This window comes from Rhinichthys klamathensis, unplaced genomic scaffold, assembly GCF_029890125.1.
Source record: "Rhinichthys klamathensis goyatoka isolate OS25496 unplaced genomic scaffold, OSU_Roscu_1.1 h1tg000123l_1, whole genome shotgun sequence".
NCBI lineage: Eukaryota > Metazoa > Chordata > Actinopteri > Cypriniformes > Leuciscidae > Rhinichthys > Rhinichthys klamathensis.
This window is the reverse complement of record NW_026606660.1, coordinates 4297963-4322441: the sequence shown is the minus strand read 5'-3', so window position 1 is coordinate 4322441 and position 24479 is coordinate 4297963. Positions and strand designations below refer to the sequence as shown.

General features: G+C 38.1%; 1 protein-coding gene across 1 annotated transcript in view; it reads left to right on the top strand.

The window, feature by feature from the left end:
- The window catches only part of znf292a (zinc finger protein 292a), a 37329-nt gene extending 14450 nt beyond the window's left edge, over positions 1-22879 (top strand). The window contains exons 3-8 of the mRNA XM_056255918.1: positions 7309-7387; positions 10533-10668; positions 10822-11024; positions 12182-12318; positions 16060-16198; positions 16281-22879. Of these exons, the coding sequence (XP_056111893.1) occupies positions 7309-7387; positions 10533-10668; positions 10822-11024; positions 12182-12318; positions 16060-16198; positions 16281-22256 (6670 nt within the window). The 3' untranslated portion in view covers positions 22257-22879. The remainder of the gene's footprint in view (positions 1-7308; positions 7388-10532; positions 10669-10821; positions 11025-12181; positions 12319-16059; positions 16199-16280) is intronic.
- The last annotated feature ends 1600 nt before the right edge of the window (positions 22880-24479 follow it).

The following is a 24479-nucleotide window of genomic DNA, read 5'->3' as shown; positions in this document are numbered from 1 at the left end:
GCAATATTAATACTGCAGTGTACTCAGCATTTAACAGTGATAAACATGTCTATGCATATTTTAGCAGCTGTTAAAATGTAACGTTACTGACTGACGTCGGTTTTTGCCTCAGTCAGTTAGGAGTGAGTTCGTGTTGCGACTTATCTCACAATTTCAAAATTCCATATCGTGCGTGCACAAAATTATTAATAACCATATAAACAGATTGAAACTGAATTTGCTCATAAAACAAAGTTTGAAATGCCCGCATTCTCCACCATATTGTAGTCACATTGAGATGTGCCTTAATTAGCTCAAATTATGCATAGGGAATTTTAATAATTAATCATGAATATGATTAATATATTGCATATTACAGTTAAATTATCGAAATTGAAAATAGATCGATTGTATATATGAATGATCAATCATAACGAATTATAATTCCTCATTCATATATCAATGGTCTCATTACAGATCGATTATATGAGATAACTTTAAGGGAATCAATTGGCTATCAAACAATCGGTTTGTCCAGCAAACGGCTGTAAGATTAACCCATCAATTAATTCAACAACGTTATCCCTTTTTATAAACTCCAAGAAATCTCAATGTTCCGGCCGTGAACATTAATTTTCTCGTGTTTATAAAATTTACGTTACTGATATAGTAACAACTTGTAAAGCTTTGTAGCTATAGGATCGCATTTTATTGACTTGTAAAATATGAGCATTCAAAACAATCAAGAATATAATGGTTTTAATAAAATGAAACTACGGATACAGAATTCTACATTTAAACACGGGATACATGTATGTACAGTAAACAGTAAAACAAATGAGACAGATGAATAACAAACAGGAGTGAGAGAGAGAGAGATTGCGAGAGCGCAAGATTGGGAGTGAGAGAGAGAGAGAGAGAGAGAGAGAGAGAGAGAGAGAGAGAGAGAGAGAGTGAGAAGATGAGAGATCTTCTGGTTTGGCAAAATTCATCATAGACACAGAACCTTTTTAGACACCACGAATCAACAGATCTTAAACCTCGAAAGAATGGTAAACGGTTACTTGCACAGGTAAAGCTCTTTGTGGTTGATGTGAATAAGGGTGCGTGTCTCTGTCCTCGCGTCATGCGTTCACGTGGTAGTTCAGAGCGGGCAAAGCGCGTTAGTTTGAATGAAGGCTTAAAGGTCTTTGGTTCTCCTGGTGTTGCTGAGGAAAACCGCGTCTTGCGTGCGTGTCCTTAGGAGCGGGTGCGTGCTTTCTCAGCTCTTCTGGGCGAGCGTGGTCGCTGCAGATTCGAAGAGTCTCCTTCAGGTTGAAGTTGCCGATTACGTTCATTTCACTGAAACTAAACGTAAGAAAAGTCCGAAGACGAAAATAAAGAAAGATTAAAGAAAACGGAGAAAGCTCCCCGAAGGAGCCATGGATCCTCTCACAGGAAAAGCTCTCATGTGGCGTAGAAACTGCATCGAACAGATTGTGGCGTTCGAGTTTTGAAGGAGCTAGAGGCACGCCTTTCTTGCGTGTCCTATCCAATCGTTTGGGAGGGGGAGTGTTGTCAAACTCCTGTGTTTGCGAAAACACAAGCCCTCCGGGTCATGTGCATGGAAGATAACATTTAGTAAAAATACACTTCTAAACTGGTATTGATAAAAGTATGCCTCATGTTGCACTTTGGGTCAGTGATTCGATCTTATTCGATTCCTCTGATTCCAATCATACCAAGTGCGACATTCCTAGGGCTAGTAAAATGCAGATACATGATTTTCGTGATTAAACGAATGTCAAACTGATTACATACCATAAAAGCTTATAGTTACATCAATTTGGTCACATGGGGATTGTAAAACACAACAAGAGAAACACTTCATACGTTTAAAGAGGTAGGCATTTAAAAGTTCATGAATGAGTGTTTCTGCGTGTGTGTGTGTAGCAGAGTTCAGTTAGAGTTTGCCGGGGTGGTGGACTCTCGCTCACTCCCCCTCCGGGGAGTTTCGTGTGTGTGCGTACTCCTCTGAGTTGATGAGTTTAATCATTTGAGTGGTGGTGATCACGTTATTACACTTATGCTCTGTGTGTGAGGTGATTAAAACAGAGGAGACCCTAAGGGGTCGCGTGGTCTTCGGCCGGACTCACGAGATGTCATCTCGAGTCACATGTCCCGAGCTGGCTCGATTAGTAAGCAAAGCACTTCGTTGTTCATTCATCAGAGAAGACGCTGCATGTGCGAATGAGTCAATGATTTAATCAATTCAAAACACTGTCCCCTTTGTTTCACGAATGGAAGAGACTTTAGTAAATTAGAATCTAGTTAATTTACTCCACATACCAGAGCTGGCTCGATTACCTATCTGATTATCACTACAGTGTATAATTTTAATTTGCTTGTTACACAATGGAGCCTAACTTATTGTAATCATTATTTATATTACACTTTGAATTATTCCTTGGCATCTTCACGTACTAAACTGCATTTAGTTTTATTGTTTGCGTGCTGGAGGTATTATTACACTATTACGTCGTGTGCAGAGTGATGTTAACATTTAAGCTAGCTGGTGAGAGAAAATGGCACTAACAAAGAGTCGGAAAGTTGACAGGGAAAATAGGACAAAGACGAATGGAAAGACAACTATGCATTCATCCTACCTAGTTTTGTAAATGCAAAGCCGGTGTGTCTTATCTACGACGAAGTTGTCGCTGTTTGCAAAGAATATAATATTAGACATTTCATGACGGCTATTTTAGAGGTGTGTCTAGCGATCCACAGACTCTTTTGCGATCCACAGACTCTTTTGAATGTCTTTCAGATCTTTTCAAATTTAAAGCTCTCAATTCATCTCAAAATAAAACATTGCTGCAAAAACGTTCTCATACTTTTATTTTGAAGGCAAAATCACTAAAGACAAAGTTTTTGTGAGTAACTGTTGCTGTCGATCTATTTCAGAACCAGCCGCTATCAAAATAATCTGGCTCCAGGCGCGGGCCAGATATTATTGCATAGACGTTGCTACCTCACCCAAATGGTATTAATTTTATTTGTGCAGGTCGTAAAGGTCTTAAAAAGCCTATCATGGGAAGACGTCTTGAATAAAAACTGCACATAAATATGGCTCGGACTGTTTAATTGTGGATTGATTCATTCTATCACAATTATGGGACCCTGTGTCTGAGAGTGTCTTATTGCTTTAGCCACTAGATGGCGGTGTGTCCTAGTGTTTTAGGACACCTCTTAGCCCTAATAAAATCACTGTAACAGACAGGGGCCAGGCCAGAAATGTTCAAAAGGTTAGGCCTTCATAAAACAGGGTGGGCAAAAAACAACAACTGCATGCTAAATTATCAGGGGAAAAAACATTGTAGTTTTTAAAGGGATACTCCACTTTTTTTGGAAATAGACTCATTTTACAACTCCCCCAGAGTTAAACTGTTGAGTTTTACCGTTTTTGAATCTATTCAGCCGATCTCCGGTTCTGGCGGTACCACTTTTAGCATAGCTTAGCATACATCATTGGAGTGGACAAGACCATTAGCATTTCTAAAAAAAAAATGACCAAAGAGTTTCGATATTTTTCCTATTTAAAACTTGACTCTTCTGTAGTTACATCGTGCACTAAGACCGACGGAAAATGTAAAGTTGCGATTTTCTAGGCTGATATGGCTAGGAACTATACTCTCATTCCTGCGTAATAATCAAGAAACTTCACTGCCGTACCATGAGTGCAGCAGGCGTAATGATATGACGCAGCGCCTGAAAATAGGAGTAGCCCCAGAGTGCAGTCTGGACGATGGGGCGGGGCGACACTTTTAGGTGGGGCCAGAGGGGTGGGGCGACACGTGTCGCTCCGCCCACACCCGATTTTATTGGTTTATAATACAGCAATCTTATTGGCATAGAAGCTTGAGGCACGAGCATGCGCATTCCTTTATGTACGAGTTTATGAATTATCTATGGCGCTGTTTGGCCGTACTATATTAAGTGATAACCATTGCGATTTCAGTAACGATCAATTGGATAATGTTTTGATGAACTTACGAATCAAGTTAGATGAAGTTACTGTCAAAATGTATTCACAATTTACATCGTTTCAAAGCAGCTTTACAAAAAGTCATATTGTAAGCTTTAATATTGAGCAGTTTTATGGCTTGGCGATATCACAAAATATGTTGCTGATAAATAATACACTGTTTGAGATTTAGCCTATACTATATTAATTTACCCTGCAGATAAGTCAGTGCCACTTTTGGTGGGCAATGAGCATGACTGCATGAAATTACTGGCAGATCAAAGGAGAGATCATTTCTATGTGGGCTAATTTAGACATTATTTTTCCGCATGTCATGCAGAGCTCCTTAATTTTACATAATTCGTTTATGCTTCTTCGTTTTTCCATTAGTATCAGTGAATAAACACAAACTCGGGATTTTACACAAATTATGATAATTCCCTGTATTTCAGTAAAACAAAGGAGAAATCCGAAAGTGTGTTTTATTTTATTTTAAAGCAAAACCACGGTGACAAATAAGACAGGCTACCAAATAGCAAGACCTGGCCATTGGGTAATGTGTGTACAATGGGAATAAAATCCGTGCAGCGCTGCAATGTGAAAATAAATGTAAATTTTTTTTTTTTTTTTTTTTTTTACTAAAACAGATGTTATGTTGATCTATAGCAAATATTACAATGTAGGCTATGTGCTCAAGAGCGTATTTAAGCAATTGGCCTACATGTTCATATCACTTCTCTGCTGGGTGTTTTATTTATTTTATTACAGCCTATTGTAATTGCACAGATTTATAGCAGTGTGTTTTTTTATGGTTATGCAGCTAGCCCAGTGGTCTCAAACTCGCGGCCCGCGGGCCATTTGCGGCCCGCGGGGTGATATTTTGTGGCCCCCTACTTGACATTAAAGTTGAATGTTAGTGCGGCCCGTCGTTTGCGTGTGCCGCGTTTTAATTTTTTTTTTTTTTATCCCTTACGGGCTACCATAGATAGTCTCGTGACAGCTTACGGTGGGTTTGTTGTCAATAGTTGTCATAGATAACCGCGAAGTACAAACATACTGCGCCTGGAAAAAATGAGCGCGTCGCTTCAATTATGAGCGCGCTTGCCGCGTGCCTACATTTGAAATAGCGAACTTGAGCGCGCAATATATGTGAGCGCGATTATGTGAACGGCCCCTTGTCCCCAATCAGGCCACGAGCTACTGGCAGCTCGCGAGCAACGTGTTGGAGACCCCTGCTCTAAAACAATGTGAGAATAATCATTTTGAGCTTGTAATATGTGTCCAACAGGTTGATAAGAAGGTTTGCTTTGATTTGTGCAGTCAGTAATTTGAGACACTATACATGTGTAAAAAGAATTCAATAAGACGGGCAGACATGACTGCAAAAATTTGTATTTCAAAAGCAATAATTGTTTTTCTAAGTATAATAAAAGGAAATGTGCCTTCCAAAAAAAACATTCAATATCATTAATGTGTTGTATAAAGAAAATAAAAAGGACATAAGCAAATATAAATATCACAAATATGTGTTATAGACAAAGAAAGTTTGTAAAATGAACTTCAACTGTCAGAAGGACAGCTCATGAAGAACCAATCATGTACAGAAAGGAATGTTCAAATTCAGAGGAACAGTTCAGAAGAAATGTTAATAATAAATATTGAGAAGATTGGATCAGTTGTGTTCCTTTTTTGGAATACTTGAATACTATTTTTTTGTGGAATACTTGATGCGGCCCAGCCTGACCCCGACTCTACCTACAGCGGCCCCCAGTTAAGTTGAGTTTGAGACCCCTGAGCTAGCCTATATGTGAGTGTTAATATTTGTAACCATTTTTATCCAGTAGCCTACATGAACATGAACACGCAATGCCATGGTGGATGAATAAACAATTGGATTTTTAATACCTGATGTCACAGTCACAGATAGACAGTCGTACATAACCGGTTGACACTTATTAGAAAACATGAATCTTTAAAAAATATAACAGGTCTTTACAGAACCAATAGGACCTCATATTGTATGAACAGGTAATCAACCAGTAAAAGTGTTTGCCATTAAACATTTTATTTGCACTTTGTACCAAATAATGCCAGCATTGGACAATCTCGTTAAAAAAAAATGACAACAAAAAACGGTCATGCTTTAGAATTTAAAATCAGCTGCTTACATTCTTACAGTCAATTATCATCATTTGCGTAAAATCCCGAGTTTGTGCTGATCCACCGATCCTGATAGAAATATGAAGCCAAGTGAATGACGCACTAATCTAATGTAAAACATCTCCCTGAAGTACAAGTAACGTCACCAAGCGTTCGTTTTTAAACAATAACTTAATCTATACTGTGTCTTAAGTATAATAAAGTATTAGCCAATAGATATTAACAAAAATTACCATGGTAAACTGATAAGATACGATTAAAGTTAGCATTTAATATTTCTTTGATACGGCCAAATCATTCACAAAATCGTACATAAAGGAATGCGCATGCTCAGACCTGAATCGTTTACACCAATAAGATTGCGGTATTATAAACCAATTAAATTGGGGATGGGCGGAGCGACACGTGTCGCCCCGCCTAAAAGTGTCGCCCCGCCCCATCGTCCAGACTGCACTCTGGGGTACTACGAAAATAGATCCGTTGTGTTGAAGGAAGGTGGCCTATTTTCAGGCGCTGCGTCATATCATTACGCCTGCTGCTCTCATGGTACGGCAGTGAAGTTTCTTGATTATTACGCAGGAATGAGAGTATAGTTCCTAGCCATATCAGCCTAGAAAATCGCAACTTTACATTTTCCGTCGGTCTTAGTCCACGATGTAACTACAGAAGAGTCAAGTTTTAAATAGGAAAAATATCGAAACTCTTTGGTCATTTTTTTTTTAGAAATGCTAATGGTCTTGTCCACTCCAATGATGTATGCTAAGCTATGCTAAAAGTGGTACCGCCAGAACCGGAGATCGGCTGAATGGATTAAAAAACGGTAAAACTGAACAGTTTAACTCTGGGGGAGTTGTAAAATGAGCCTATTTCCAAAAAAAGTGGAGTATCCCTTTAAGTTCAAAGTTACAAAACTGCAAATAAGAAATTACCTACATGATTGAATGAATTTATATATGGTCAGAGACTTGCACGTGTCACTGTATTATTAACATTTGACCAAAATCAAGCTCAAATTGAAGTTTTTGACCAGCGAATTTCTGAATTTGACCATATAGTGCATTGTGTGCCTTTCACTATATAGAGAATAGTGCATAAGTAAACAAGTGAGTCAGTTTGAATGCAGTGTAAAGGAAAGTTACTCAACATATGTTTTTGTTCCCTGCTAGGAGCTGTCTGAATCTTCTGTTGTCATTCCCCGGGAAAATCCCTGGTGCCTTATGGGAAGAGTTTCAATCTTCTGTCAAGGTCAGAGACAAGACTTCATTAAATGTTTTTATTAACACAAGGTAATGTGCAGTATCTTCTTGTGGAATTGGTGGATGGACCTGGCTTATCAAATTATTATTACATTCATATAAGCATCAAATATAAGCATCACACAACAGCATTTCTAATTGGTATTATTATTTTAAGAACGTATTGGGTAAGAGATCCAAATAAAGAATACACACCAGATGGCTTGGTTAATGGCTTTATGGGTTTACTAAACACGGAAAACTATTTTCAATGCACATTTCATCTCTCTGCCGTCGATTATGTGATTGCTTTCATTACACAGAGAATATATGGGACCTGTGCTAGCAAAATAAGTCAGAATGAGCTAATTATATATATATTGTTACTTTCACATTCTACAATTTAAAAACCTTCAAAATGATATATGATTTTTAAAAAAAGGAATGAGATACACCTGTTTGAAGTTGATAGAGTCAGCAAAGTCAATTTTGAGAATATTCAGATGTTTTCTGAACGTTTCGAAACAAAATCACCAAGCAACCATACCTTAAACTCCCTGGTAATAACACCAAATTTGGCACACACCAAGTCAAAACTCATATCTATAGGGAAAATATTTGTTCAACTTTATTGAAAATATTTATATAAAGAATTTTTAACATTACCTGACTGATTTTTCTGCTTAGCAGTCAGAGTTTAAGAAGCGTGTCTCTGGTTAATGTAGCAATTCATGTTGCAAAATTATGCAACAAAATATCATTAATAACAATAAATAACATATTGACAATTTCATGTTAACAAGTTTATTTAAAAAGACTAAATTCTGTGAAAGAATTTTCATGATTTTTCCTGCATGGATATGTGGCCAGATAAATAGTGATCAACACAGCTAGCAAAGTTCATTTTAATACATTCATGACAGTTTCATATTGTGTCCATGCCCAACCATTGTTCAAGATTTGCTACATTAATGTCCACAATCATCTTATTTTGGTTATGGCATAATAAGTTGAGCTAAATCTCAATTGGTCCGACAAGATTCGCCGACTGCAGTGCATTTATAGCATTAGCCATCGACTGAGCACTCTCGCTATCATCCATATCCGTTACAAAACAGGCATACATCGAAGAAAAATGTAATTAAAAGCTTGAAAATGTTAAATTTCTGCCGTGTTTACTTTTCGTGTTTTTGGGGGGTGTTGCCCTTAACGGAGTGTCTATTTACACTATTTCCACCCACTGACATCTGGTTTGGCCAGACAAAATTACAGAAGACATTCAATTGCCAACAGTATCAATAGAGGGTTAAGGTGTGTGGCAGAAAGTTTTGATGCAAATCGACCGGAGTTCGAATCCGCCTTTTGCTGAACTCTTTCTACTCGCTTTTCCCATCACATATCAGATGTGAAAGCCATTTATTGCCAATAAAAATGAAGAGAATATTCGTAAAGTGGAAAGAAGGTGTCTAACGTGTGTTTAATAATAAGTGTTTATTGGTTAGGGGGAGTTGTAGGGAGAGCTTTATTGTCCCTATAAGGCGGCATTCATTTTCTCATAATATACATTGCACATCACCACATTTTTACTGAATTCTCAAACAACTTGATGGATGAATCAGTCTCTCTAAATCCCTCCTTTCCGCGAGCCTGCTCTGCTCTGATTGGCCAGATGGCCCAGTCTGTTGTGATTGATCTACCGCTTAAAGCGTATTTCGGAAGCTAAGCAGCTATTACATAACCGGAGGCTTCCTAAAGCTCAGCAATTGTACACACTACACACAGTAACGATGACGTCGATCTTACCATATCAATCCAAGCACGAGTCCCATGATGAAACATTGTAAGAACTATTTATTCAACCCGAATCTCCATGGCAAAGACGACTTGAGCAGGACGTTTCTCAGTGATACGCTACTCAGTTTGAGGTACATTATGAGATGTTGCAACTGTAATTACTCACCATCAGCATTAACAAGTGTATGTCCATCAACAAACCTAAGTGTATATTTCTAATTTATTGCGGTGCACATGCGGGAACTGTGTCAATAACGGTGAATACGTTCACCCAGGACTAACGTGAATGACTGATGTAACAAACGTTTGTAAAACAAATCTTGCTCCATCCTTTATCTTTACTTAAAGTAGTGAGAACGACAGACAATCTGCATTAATAGACACAGTTTTAGGTAAGAGTGGCCCACAGCTGCTTAGCAGAAGTATTTCAGTAAGACACTAATAACGTGAGTTAGCCAGTTAGCAGGAAACTTACACAATATAAAACACAAAACTAATTATTCATACTTACAGGTTGTGATTCTGAGGAGCAGGCTGGTCCAAATAAACTGGGCACTGACCCATCTTTCAAGAGCAAGCGTTTAGCGAATCCCATGTTGAACTCCGAGATTTGAGAAGCAGTCGTCAGTAAAGTGACGTGTTGTGGGCTGGTCAAGTTGTTTACGGGCGAACAACGTACAACATAGGTGGGCATTATGCAAATGCATTTTCTAGTGATGTTGAACCGTCACGCAGTGAGATTCGAAATACAAACGACTCGTATTGGCGGATCAGAGTCGATTTCTTTCTTTTGGGAGACAATAACTTTATTTATTGTGCACTTTGACTTTACAACTTTGCCGAACGTTTACATTCACAAACAGCTACACACTGCATGAAAGGGAATATTCGAAAAACATAATAGGGGCACTTTAAGCTCACGAAAACTTCCAGTAATTGGCGATCCTGTTGAAATTGAAAAATCCTGATCAGAGCACCCTTAGTTTTTGAAAAAGAAGAATCTAATGACTGTTTACAAAATAATCCTATCTAGTCTGAATGTGTAAGTCATTCTGTTGTGGATGCACTCTTTCCATAACACGTTAAAATATTAGCAAATAAACACAAAGAATTCACATATTTGTAATAATGTAATTTATAATGTTAGTAGGACTGCAACAACTAATTGATAAAATCGATAATAATCAATAATGAAAATAATCGACAGCGTATTTGATTATCGATTAGTCGTATCTGCGTGCTGTGCACGGAAACTTGTGAATATTAGGGATAGGGTTATGTGTAGGGTTAGGTGTGGCTGGAGTTAATTAAGGTTTAAAAAGCTTTGTTTTAATACTGTGTTGATGATTTCTTTGATGCAGGTGGCTCATGACATCCTTCAGGCACGTGGAAACCCGCAGCTTCACTCCCTGTTGACTCTGGTGGAGGAGAATGGTGTGTGGTCCAACTCCACTCTGTGTAGCCTTCTCTCAAGTGACATCCCTAATGTAGAGAAAGGTAAAAGTGCTTTTACCGTCTATCACTTTTTTATTTGGAATATTCTCTCTTTTATGGTTCATACTTATTTGTTCCAAATTTTGGTAATAATGACATTCATTTATAATAGTACTACTACTATTTTTAACTTTTTTGGATGTGCGTCTTCTGTAGTACATGAGTTTTTATCTCGAGAAGGACCTGAACTACTTCATATGCGTATAAAGCACCTCATCAAACTGAAGCGTATGGATAAAGCTGCAATACTGGCAAAGATATGCGCAGAGTTTCCTGAATTTGGAGGAAAGAATAACTTTAAACAAATCTACCTCGTATGTCTGTGTGAAATAAAGCCACAACAAGAACTTATGCAAGAGGTGAGGGTCTTTTTTTTTTTAAGTCAGTTTATATTGTATTAATACTGAAGTTCAAGCATATTTACAAATTTATTTCTGCTCTAACATGTTTTGTTTGTTTTGAAATTATCAAGCTGTTTGTGTTCCTTATGTTATCGACAATTACAGTTGTATGCATGAGTGGATTGTACATGAAAAGCTCTCCTCTGTAACAAGCAGTCTTTATTTGTTGAATTAAGCAGTTTGAGCACCTCCAGAGGTTACTTCCTACAATTTGAATTTTTATGTTGAACTTCAGAATTAATATTTCAATCATATTTAAAATGTATAGTCTTGCACAACATGAATATATGAATGCCTCTTTTCTGTGTCATGATAGAATCGCTATAATTTTTAAAGGGTTAGCTCACTCAAAAATTTAAATGTAACATTTATTTACTCACCCTCATGTGGTTCCAATCCCAGAAGACTTTGAAGAAGATCTTCGGAGCACAAATGAATATTTTTAATATGCTCTCATCCATGATCAATGCATATACATAGAGTTCCTCAAATATGGTAAGCATGAAGGCTCAATTATACTTGCTTGGCATGCGGGAACAAACTCCATTGGGCTTCTGTGTTTGCCCTGTTTGATGTGTGTATGTGCATTATGAATGTGTGTTCTTCAGTGTTTATATTGGAGTAAAAAGCTAAATCTTACTGTAATATCATATAAAGTTCTTCCGAAGACTGCGATTAAACCGCTCAATTCATACAGATTACTTTTACAATGTTTTTTTTTAGGTATTGATGCATGAAATTTTTTGTTGCATTCAGTTTCAATAGCGGGACAAAAATGATGAGAATTTTCATTTGTGTTACAAAAGATAAGAACAGACAAAAGAACAGAACTCTTTTGGGTTTGGACCAGGGACGAGGGCCGCAAATTAGCTTTATGCTATATGGCCTATGTACAGTACACGGCCTTGGTTGTCTGTGTGTAACAATGCCTACTGTATTGTCCCTGTTAAACAAACAAAATGGGTGAGCAAATGATGACAAAACTTTCCTTTTTGTGTGATCTATCCCTTTCATTAATCTGTTATTATTATCATTTTTTTATTATTATTTAATTTTCATAAGCTTGACTATTGCAAATAATGTGTGACCTAAATTTACTCTGTTATGTTTGGTAGATAAAGGAGGTAGACTGTAAGGAGGCTCTGGACATGATTTGTAATTTGGAGTCCGAGGAAGACGAGAAGGGAGCTCTCAGTCTTTGTACTGCATTTTTCAAGCGCCAGCTTCTCAGTGGGGATGCTTATTGTGCCTGGTAAGACATTTGTTCTGAGTTTTAAAGGTGAAGTATGTAGTTTCTGCGACATTAGTGTCACCTAGCAGAATTAGTGAAATAAAGCATATTTTCAATTAACCTTGCAAACATTGCATAGCACCTCCACCAACTCAAACATCACAAACACAGCTCTTAAGGCCTGTTCACACTGGGACGAATTTTGCGCGCAATATTCGCCGACGTTTAACGCCTCGTGACTAAACAAAGGGCGCCAATGTGAGTGTGCACACCGACACGAAAAACGCCACGCGTAAAAGCGTCATTTTTTAAAAAACGCCTCGGGTTCGTTTTTTTAGTTTGACGCGCTGCGTCAAAAACTATCCGACCAATGAGATTGGCGCTTTTGCTCACGTGTCTGGAGCTTCTGAAGTTACAGTAAAACACAACTTGGGGGTGCTCAAACACAAAACGGTCTTGCCGAGCACACATAACGGCGAAGAAGATATACGCCAAGTAGCGTCTACACTGCCGGGAAGAAATAAGACAAGGAAGATGCAAGGCAAGATGAATGTAGAGCTGCTGGTCTCGTTGGTGTCGGGAATATAAAGAACTATAAGACAAACGTGACAGCGACTACAAAAATCTTGATAAAAGAGAATGTTATGGAGTGGTATTGCAGAGCAAATGGGCGCCATCTAATGTGAATTTGCATGTTCACTCGGCTCATCGTCAGCGAAAATTGCTTGGGTGTGAACACAAAAAACGCGTTGAAAAACGCTGCCGAATAACGCGCGCCGATATTCGTCCCGGTGTGTACGAGCCTTTAAGGGGCCTTGTGAAGGCATGTCTTAACTGGTAAAAGTTGGGCTTATTTCAATAAAAGGTCCAAAATTTTAGGAATACTTTAAGCTTTGTTGCTATGGGTCATGAGAAAGCAACTGAGTAGGCTTGCTTATAATATACCCATCCAACGTATCTGTACCAGGCACACTTTTTGACATGACGTGCCACACCTGTTTGAGGCTGAGTAAACGTTATAAACTTAGGGCCAGATTTACTAATAGCTGGCGCCAGCACAAACCCTCTTTTGGCATTAAAAAACTACTGTCAGGATTTACTAAAGACACGCAGTAGAAAGTTAGCACTGAAAGGCGGGGACACAGTTATTTTTGCGGCTGACCTTATTGCATATGCATTTGTAGAAGTTTCCCTTTCAGATGCAAAATTTATGGGAGGAGAATATTTAAATGAATCACGCAAGGTGATTTACTAAGGTTTGCGCTCGTCAAGTTACTGGTATTTGTGCCATTATTTACCGCCCAAAAAAAGCACGTCTTAAAGCAGATGCTGATTTGCGCTGCTCTTGATAGATTGCGTTGGTCATTATGGAAACGATCTGACTGTGTCTGTGTTCTTTAATTTGCGCGTTGTCAGTAGATCACATGGGGAACTTTCCACTCCCATCAGCGCTTTTTTGAAATTGCGCTCTCACGCTAATTTGCCCTGTTTAGTAAATCTGGCCCTTAGTCTTTCTGAACGGGTGCATGATGATGCTGCATGTTATTAAAGTGCCCGTTGTAGCGCAATGCATCGCAGTGCAGTCCCTGTACGCTTTGATGTGTTCATGAACTGTTTGATCTTCAAAGTTCTAAATGCAGGGAATTTTGGCTTGCACTTCTGTAAAACCTTAAAAGCTTTGCTATAGGTTGCTGGAAAGAGATTGACTGATCTGAGCGGACCGCTGTCAGTGTTTTGATGGTGCCAATGAATAGCAGACTAATAGTAGTCAATGAACAATAAACTGGGTTAAGAGAATGTACTGTTTTTTAACATGAAAAATCTTACATACTTCAACTTTAATTTTCAATCACTGTGCACTAGGGCTGCAAAAATAATATAAAATTAATTGTGTTTGTGATTTTGCCTGTTGTATTTCACTAAACGTGTCATTTCAGCTTTTCATTCAGTTCTGTTTCCATCATGTGAGGCTTTACTATATATATATATATATATATATATATATATATATATATATATATATATATGTGTGTGTGTGTGTGTGTATACTCTAGTGCGTGCATAATTATTAGGCAAGTCAATATTCTGATCATATATTTTTTCCAATCATTGAATGAAACAGTGATTAACGCTCCTCCAATGGCGCATTTGGACTGTGTCAGCGTCTATTTCATGTGCACAACATGGATAAGCTACAACAGGTAAACATGTCGGCTGTGTGTATACTAGCTGGGTTGACAATAATTGACACAAGTGTGATTTTAGTCGATATTGAATCGATAAATGAATTGATAAATTGAAAAATACAGATTTATACTGTTTTCATTAACTGCGTGAACAAAACTTTCAGCTTTCAATTTGATCACAAAATTCAAACAATAATGTTGTTTTGAAACTCTTTAATGTCAAAACACTCCTTAATGTTCAAGCAGCAGCACGGAGCGCAATGAACGATCATCTCTTCATCTTTACTACTGGTTATAGCACAAAATAAACATGAATGGACATAAGAAGGTATGTTGAAAAAAACAGTGCAACTTACTGAAATGTATAATTTCTCATTTAGTCGCTCAATCAGTTTCAATTGTGAAAAGACGTCAGTAAAAAAGCTTGCAAACAAAGTCACGTAACATTACATTTACCCTATTGAAGCAATTCAATGTCCATAGCTCATTAGTTAACTAGAAAAGTAACTCTAGAGAGGAGCATTTTAATAAATATAGTAAAAATATAGTAAATGTGTTATATGGTGCATATTACATATTCACTTTATTTTGCTTAAACTGTTAGCTGCCTTATTGTGTAACTTAAATGTTTGTATACAAAGTTTTTATTTAAGTTTTTGATCATTCAATTAGATTAATTAATTGATCATTAAATAAGCTTTATTTTCATTTTCAATTTTCAGCTTATTGAAAACTAATTTAGGTTTTGGTGTTTCAGTAAAAAAAATTCAGAAAAAATCAGTAGTGGTATGTAATTGTGACTTTCCCATAAAGAGAAAAACGCCTTATATTCAGATGTACGAAATTATTAGGCAGGTAAATTGGGCCAAATGAATATATAACTGACACTGAAAAGTCAACAAATAGGAAATAGCCATGAGAAGGATGCAAGACTACAGAAATTTCACAATTAAGGCGTGTCCATCGGACAATGAAAAGCTTATTGGGTCAGCAGGGTTGCTAAAAATGATTGAAATATAAAGACACATTAACTGCAAAATGCTTTAAGAATGAAGTGTAAAACCACCAGAAACCCTTTACTCGCCAGTGACACCATTTTCCAGGACTGCAACCTTCCTGATATACCTATCGACTTGCATAATAATTATGCACGCACATGCAACATCACCTGACACAAGTATTTCGTGTTCACTGGCACAGAGGAAACCCCCTGATCATCATTGTTTTGTTCAGTGCAGGCTTTTTAACTGGCTGGGTGACTATGTAAACTCACTGACTGCACAAATGTCCCTGTTATAGTCAAGACATAGACACAGTGTAAATCCGAGATTTACTGTGCAGTGTAGACAGCTTTGTTGATTATAACAGGAGTTTTCATGAGCATGCATAAAAATGATGAAACAGTTTTGAAACTAAATAATTGTGAACACATTGGTGTGCTATATATATATATATATACATTATACTCATCATGCTAGCCTACTGTGTATTTTAAAGATACTTGTTAATTATTAAATAAGTTTTAGTGCTTGATTCAATTTTTAAGAGCTCATGGATCATATTGTATATCTTACAGGGAGCTGACACTGTTTTGGAGTAAACTTCTAATACGGCTCGAATCAAAACAGGCCTTTTTGGAGCAATGCAGACTGTTAGCATGCCTCGCTGTGAGTGTGTACCATATTCTTCTCCTCATCAAAGTCATTCAGGCTGAGGTAAGAAAAGTGTTTGTTTTTATATCAATGTTTTACAAAAACCAAGGCAATGGCACTGACAATGACATTTTTGTTTTCTCAGGATGAGAAAAATGGACTCTCAGTGTGCATCGAAATGTGTATTCAAGCACTAAAAATGGGAGTTCATGATAATGAGGGCTGTAATATCACTATCTGCAAAACAATCTCTTGTTTGCTGCCTTTGGATTTGGAAGTAAAACAGGCTTGTCAACTCACTGAGTTCCTGATAAATCCGTCTTTGGACTCTTACTATGCTGTTGAGACTCTTTTTAATGAGCCTGACCAAAAGCTTGAGCAGGAGGATCCACCAATTCTGAACTCACTACGCTGTGACCTGTTGTTGGCCTTAAAGACGAAGTGGCCTTTTGATCCAGAGTTCTGGGACTGGAAAACTCTAAAACGTCAATGCCTTGCTTTGATGGGTCAGGAGGCAACAGCTATATTGTCTACTGACAAATGTACTGACAGTGAAGACAATGAAGTCCATGACCATGATGAAAAATATTTTCAACATCTACATTTTACCAATAGTCCTACTTACGAACTCAGTGAAGTTGAAGCAGAAAGAAAGAAGAAAAGGGAAATGAAGAAGATGAGAGAGATGGGATTTGTTTCTGCTCGATTCCGCAATTGGCAAGCTTATATGCAGTATTGTGTATTGTGTGATAAAGAGTTCCTTGGACACAGGATTGTGAAGCATGCATTGAAGCATGTTCAAGATGGGATTTACCGTTGCCCAATATGTGCTAAAACATTTGAAACTAGGGTAGTTCTAGAGCCTCATGTGGCATCTCATGTGAAACAGTCATGTAAGGAACGCCTTGCTGCTATGGGTGTAAGCAAGAAACGTACCAGTATTGACACCAAGTTGACAGCAGCTAGCAGTACCGTGAGAAAAGAAGAGCACGACAGCAAAACTGCTGTGGAAGTTAGCCAAGGGACAGTTTGCAATAACAGTGTATATGCTTCAAACAGTACTCCCAGCACAAAAGTCAAAAGTAAAATTAAAGTGTCATCCCCCAAACAGGGCAACCCCATTCGTGATGTTAACAACACTGAATGTTGTTCATGCCCTGTTACAAGTTGTCAAAAAGTTTTCAAGTACTTCAGGAATTTGGTTGCACATGTTAAGGCCCACAAAAATGAGCAGGAAGCAATACATTTCCTAGAAATACAGAGCCAGAAGGCTTTGTGCCAGTATTGTCACCGTCAGTTTGTTAATTTGACCCATCTTAATGATCACTTGCAGATGCATTGTGGCGAGAAGCCGTATTTTTGCATTCAGCTTGGATGTAATTTCAGCTTTTCCTCTCATGCTGAGCTTCAGATACACAGAAAAGTACATGCTGAATTTCAGGCACAGTGTGCATATCCAAACTGTGAGAGAATATTCAACGAGACATACTTGTTGTATGATCATGAAGCACAGCACTACATGACGTTCTCCTGCAAAAGTCAAAACTGTGACAAGGTGTTCTACACTCTGTCTGAGCTAGATCTGCATCAGAAAGGACATGCAAAGAAGAAGGGCCACTCTGCTGTTGATGGGGGCTCACCTTCTCAACTTGAATTACTAACTCCGACTTTTCCTGCCTTAGAGCTGCCTCCAAGCCAAATGAAAGAGGTTTCTCAAGAGTTTACCCCAGTAGAAAGGAAGCACACAGTTGAAAGCATTACAGACACTATTCAAGACTCCACAGAACAGCCTGAGCATCTTGTGTCATGCACAGCTCAGTTGACAGTAAGTGAAAATGATTCCCTAACAACTAATGCTGTTCAGCCTGATGAATCTGAGACACCTCATTGTCTTGAAAGTACAAAGCAAATGCATCTTGAATCTTGCTTTGTAAAGCTGGAGCCTATTCCCATCAAGTGCAATGATCCGAAATATTTAGATGCTCTAAAGAATGCTGACAGTGAAACTCAAATACTCTTGAAAGATAAGAAATTGTTTTCTTTCACATTGCGTCAGCTTAAATCGTCCACATTGAAGTCGTCTCTCTCTGTGAAAAAAGCCAACAAAGAAGAAGGTCTGACTCATGTGTGTCCATTCGAAACCTGCACACGGAAATACAGCACCTCAAAAAGTTTGTCGAGACATGTCAAAAATGTTCATTCTGAAGCTTTTGAGGAATGGAAGTTATCTAAGAAGTACAAAAGGATTGCAGAAATTGCTGCAAAAAAGTCGTCGTCTGAGAGCACAACCACGAGTTCTCAAATACCGAAATGGACAAGCCGTTCCAGACAAACTGAACATACTACATTTCTGGACTCAGTGCTTGAAAGTACTTCCTCTGTTTTCTCCAATCACGATAGTATGCAGTCCATAAGTGCCAAGTTTTGCTCTCAGCTTGAAAACACTCAAAGTGCAGCATTACCAAACCAGACAGATCTGATGCAATTACCAATAACTCAGACATGGGCAGCACCTTCAATGGAGAATTTGGATTCAGGTTTTTCTGTACTTCCCTACCGCTCTACGATTTTATCTGACAACCAGCACACAAACCCATCATACCATTCTGACACAGTCTTAGATTACGCGTCTGCCTCATCTTATGATGACATCAACCCCCTTTCTGTGAATGCCAACACACCCTCAAGTGTGATGAACGAAGCCTCAAAATATGTGTCAAGCTCTCTTAGAGTACTACATGCCCTTAACAGTGAGCAGACTTGTGATTTGTCACAGGTTGAGTCAAGCGTTAATCCTGGATTCAGTCGGATTGGACAAAACCATCCCGGTGATATTTCCATCTGCCCTTTGTCTGGGCAGAATGGCAGCCTATATTTTTCAACTTTGGCTTCAGAGGCAGGTCCTATTTCAGTGCAGCCATTGGGAAATTCAAACAAAGAAATCAGCACTGATAGTACTGATGCATTACTCTCATCAGATGTAAAAACTGTGTCGAATCTTTTAACCCCTCATTTTAAGGAATCATCAGAAGATTTCTTTAGTGTTGGTGAGAAAAGTCCAAAAGATTTTTGTGATCATGAATTGACACAGGAAGGAACAGAAGGAATCCCTTCAGATGATCAGAATGTTTCAGGTTCTGGTGAAACTAGGAAATCCAAAAAAGTTAAATCATCTAAGAGAGCAAAATGGCCTGCCATAATACAGGATGGGAAAGTCATTTGTTGCAGGTGCTACAGAGAGTTTTCAAGCACAAAGTCACTTGGAGGTCATTTATCAAAACGTTCCCAGTGCAAACCTGTAGATGAAATTGATCTTACTGCTGACTTACCAGTATCATTTCTTGATTTTCTGAATGATCCTGATATTTCAACGGCACAAATACCTCTCCCCATGATTGACATACTTGAGCAGACTCACAAACCCTGCATCTATGCACCATCAGAATCAAATACCTTTAACAGTAACACTTTAATAAGCATGCATGGTGGCACAGATAGCATCCAGAACACTAATTTGTCCTGTCAAGACCCCACTGAAGTGACTACAAATTACAGTTTATTTCATCCACCTGTATCAAACACTGGCATAGAAATCAAACATGAAGCTGAAATCATCTCTGCAAATACTGGTGAAGATGGCAAAATCGTAGAAATTGAAAGGGCATTACAACGTCTTGATTTAGTTGATATACTCAGTCGAGACAAATGTGAGATCAAATCTGAGAGCACTAACCTGCATGATCAAAGCTCTAAAGATGTCACCAGAAATGATCAGTGTCACACAATTGAAGATCCTGTACAAAACGAGCAGAAATGTGTTTTAAAGCCCTTTAGATGTGAAGAAGGCTGTGTTTATGGAGCAATGACAAAAGAAGCTTTATTTAAACACCTTAGCCGTGTACATGATTACAGCGAGGACAGGATAAATCAAATGAAGAAAAACCCTGACAAATTAGCACCATACAACTGTCATTTATGTTCAAAGGGATTTACCAGAACCACAGGCCTTAAAATCCACTACAAAAATGTCCACCATTTTTCAAAAGAAGAAATGTCTCACTTGAAAATCGGTCTTGGTTATAGAAAGATCAGAAAATCTACATCAAAGTCAAAAAAAGTCATCACTGACCAGGGAAATGACTCCCTATCAGAGCAGATTCAACACCAAATCAATCCAAATCTGACTGTTACATCTGTTGATTCAAATGTTGAAGGAGAAGCCAACATTGTTACCAAAAGAAAAAAGAAACGCCCCACACAAAAGTCCCTTACAGTTTCCAGCACTGAGACTTGCAGAACTGTGGAAGCATCAAAGGAAAACGTAAATCTTGAAGGGCTTTCAGCTACATGTGTAAAACCGCTGAAAGACCCGTCTCTGACTGAAGAGAATCATGTCAGTGAATTAAATGAACCATGTATATTTGCAATGCAAGAGCTGAGTGATGGAAGCCCCCATCTCTTTGACACAATGGATGCTCCAGACGAAAGAACAGAAAATCCAACTCCAGAATCTAACAGACAAATTGAAATGAATTCAGATGTGATGGTTGATATTCAAGAGAAACCTACAATGCCAATAGACACCATTGATCCTGGTGATTCAAGTGATGCGCACTGTATGTTCCGGCCATATCGATGTGTGCATGAAGGATGTGTGGCTGCCTTTTCAATCCAACACAATCTTATCCTCCATTATAGGGCTATGCATCAGTCAGAACGTGATGAAAAGAACAGTGCTAAAGAAACTGATGGAGTTGTCCAAGTGCAGGAATACAGATGCCAAGTCAAACAATGTTCAAAAGTAGTGTCGAAAGTTACCAGTTTGTTGAAACACTATCTTTTGCTCCACAGATGCACATTGGAAAAGGCAAGTGCATTGTTATCCGGTGTTGAGGTAGGCACGTTTCAGTGTGACCAGTCAAAATGTTCTGCTCACTTTACGTGTCATTTGAAATACATTGATCATATCAAAAATGATCACAAAGCAATAAAGGTTTCAGCAGATGGGGACTTTGAGAGTGTGGACCTCACATTCAGATGTCAATTTGAAGGTTGCGATAGGGTCTATACAACCAAGTCAAACCTTCTTCGACACCTTATGAAGAAACATGATGCTACTTTTGAAACTATGAAAGAGAAACAAAAAAGTGGAATTGGGAATGATGTTCAAGCAAAAAAGTTAAGTGCGAGTTCTAACAATGGAAAAGAGAACATTGCAAATAACAATATAAAAATGAAAAAGAAGAATTCAAAAAAGAGAGAGGACAAGGCCAAAAACCTTTTGATGACCTTAGAAAAGCCTGCTCTTAAATCCATTGATGAAGCATCTGCCATGTGCAATCAAAGACTTCCTCTACAGTACCCATGTATGGTTGAGAGTTGTGATTCAATAATGAGTGATGAGCAGAGTATATTGAAACATTACACCACTCATGGCCTCACGGAACAGTACATTGAGGATCAAAGAAGCCAGTTCATATTTTGCATGAAAAGCAGTGAGATGCCCAGAGCAGATAGTACGTCAAAAAATATTGAGGTGGAGCAAACAGTTTTTGATGAAGATCACACAGAAAATGTGAACGTCAGTCCTCAAGATGTTGGCCCAGATCCTGCAGCTGAGGTTCTAGTTAATGAAAGTTTCACTGCCACAACCATGCCTGTGGTCAAACGGAAAAGAGGTCGTCCACGAAAGTCAGAATGTAGAAACAAAATGTGTGTAGAAAGAAAGAAAAGTCTTCGTAACTGCACCGGGGAGCATGTTAAATGTATGCTGAAAGTCTCAGGATCCATATTGAACTCATCTAGCTCTCAAGGGAACCAAGTAGAGAAAGACTTTGCACTAAAACTATATAAGCCTTCAGAGTTTGAGACATCTGTCCTGAAGTTCAGTGAAGACACTCTATCCAATCCATCAAAACGACAGCGAACACTTCAACCAATCATCCAAGAGAGAGATCAAGTCCAATGTCTTGTTAATTTCAGAAATCCACTAAAGATTGAGAATGTGAAGAATGTTAAAATTGTTATGGATGAGAACCTATCCAGTTGTTCTGAACTTTTGCTGAAGCAACTTCAAGATATGCAGCCCATGGTCATCCTGGAAAAGGGGCTGCACAGTTGATGGTTAGATTAGAGACATAAAATCAAGGCCTTGCTCTCAGGACCACATACTGTGTCACATGCTGCTGGCAGGTACATCCGGTTACACTCCCTTGCATTTATAGTAGTTCCAACACCTTGTTTGTTAATGGATTTTGATTAGTGCTTTAGAAGAAAAACAACTTTTGTACAATATTTAACATTTTGATGTACCATTATGGTTGTGTTAAAAAAACCATTTTGTATTTCTGAAATTCTCGGATGAATATTAGATGAAAACATTTTTAAAAATGTTCAATTTTGTGTAGGATGAAAAAAGTTATGATATATCCCTGTGGGATTTGTATTCTTTTTTTTTTTTTTTGTTGTTGTTGTTGTTGTTTTTGAAAGTATTTATTTTTAACTTAACAGTAGTGTCAATGTACTTGTCTTCCACCTAACATTCAATTTAAGTAAACTGAATGCTCAGTGTAAATTGTGGCATCCACATGACTGCTTGGTGTCGGATTGTGGTGTTTGCAATTCTGAGGTTTTCTCCAGAAATCAAGAATGAGGTGAAATGTTTCAGTGTGAACATTCAATATAGCACAGAGTTGAAGGACAGAGTACAAATTAAGGACGGAAAAAATAAAGATGTTAAAAGAATCTACAAGTGCAAAGTATTTTTTTTTGTGTGTGTGTAGTGTTATAATAAAAATGTATGCACACTACGCATGGGCATGTAGTGAAAAACAATACATACAAATCAAATTTAGTGGCAATCAATCAAAACCCTGGTTATGGATAACCCCGGTTCACGGAACGAAGTCACATGAATGCAGCTACACTGACTTCGCAAGTACTTCTGAGGCACATCAGGATTGATCAAGTCAAGTTTGAGCCTCCCCTCCACACAAGACATTAGGGCCACTGAAAATGTTACAGTTAAAGTTCTGAAAATGGATTATGTTAGAGGAGCTTATGTCCTCTTTAATGCAGCGTCTATGACGGCCAAAAAAAACGCGCTGCAAAATGGGCTGATGGTGCAATAGGCTGCTCGGTATGTATTGTCCATAAAAGGTGGCACACTGTCATATGGTAGTAAACACAAGTTCCTAAAGTCAGCTTTTATAATAAGCATTTATGAGTCAGATCATTTATAAGGTGATGTGCTGAGCCAGTGAATGTTTGCGCAGGTGGAAATGAGGACACAGATGAGGATAAGGAGAAAAACAACGTTTTTCTTGCATAGTTTTTCCAAGGTTTGCTTGTATAGAGCTGTCACCGTAATACTCACTAAATTTGTTGCCGTCCTCCATATTCACTGAGTGAGCAAATAACTACCGGTAGGTTATGTAAAATCTTTGGAGTGATGTCCATCAGCGCAGAATTGATCTAAAGTGCTGTAAAAGTCGGATGAATACCCAAATAACTGTATTTCAAAAAACAAAACAATAAATAAATTGAGATTTGGACCACTTTTGCCTGTAGTCTGAATGTAGACTATTGTCTTAAGGACTGTTAGTTGATATCCTCATTGTGAAAAGATGGATCTCAAAATCAGTGTTGGAAAGTAATCAGTGTATGTAATCTTATGACTGCAACTGTATTTTACCCTTGTAAAGCCTGACATTTAAAATGTTTTTAAATTGAACAGTTTATTGAAACTTTAGACAAAATATAACTAAGACTACATCCAGGCCATAACTAAAAATGGAGGGACACTTCCATATCAATCTCTTTGCAGCTGCATGTGGTAGGTAAAGGAGTGTTTTGAAAGCTGAAAAGCTACAGCAATCATTACTACTCGTACCGCTTATCTCTTTTTCAATTCACAATACTTGTCTCTGACAGACACTCAGTAATACACAGGGTTTCAGCTCATGAAGAAACACTCGTTGGCTCTGACTGTTCTCACTGCGGGCATATGCTGTGTACATGAAATAAACTGCTCCCGAGCAGGTTTGAGCTTACAGACATGGTGCTGTGACAGCAACTCCGGGATGAGCTTTGAAAAACCTAGCAATCCTGGATCATGTCAAATCATCAACAATGAAATCCAGCTAATTGAGTAATCCACATACAGACCCCTGGTGTGAGTGAGTGGAGATGGTGCTAATTTGCATATTCATAGAAATGCGTATATGAAGCAAGGGTGAAGTTACATTCAAGCTATTTTTAAGACATGAATAAAAAAATCACAGGAAAAAACTTTTAATTATATAATTTTGGTGATCAAAGATAAGTCAGCCCTCATCATGAGCAC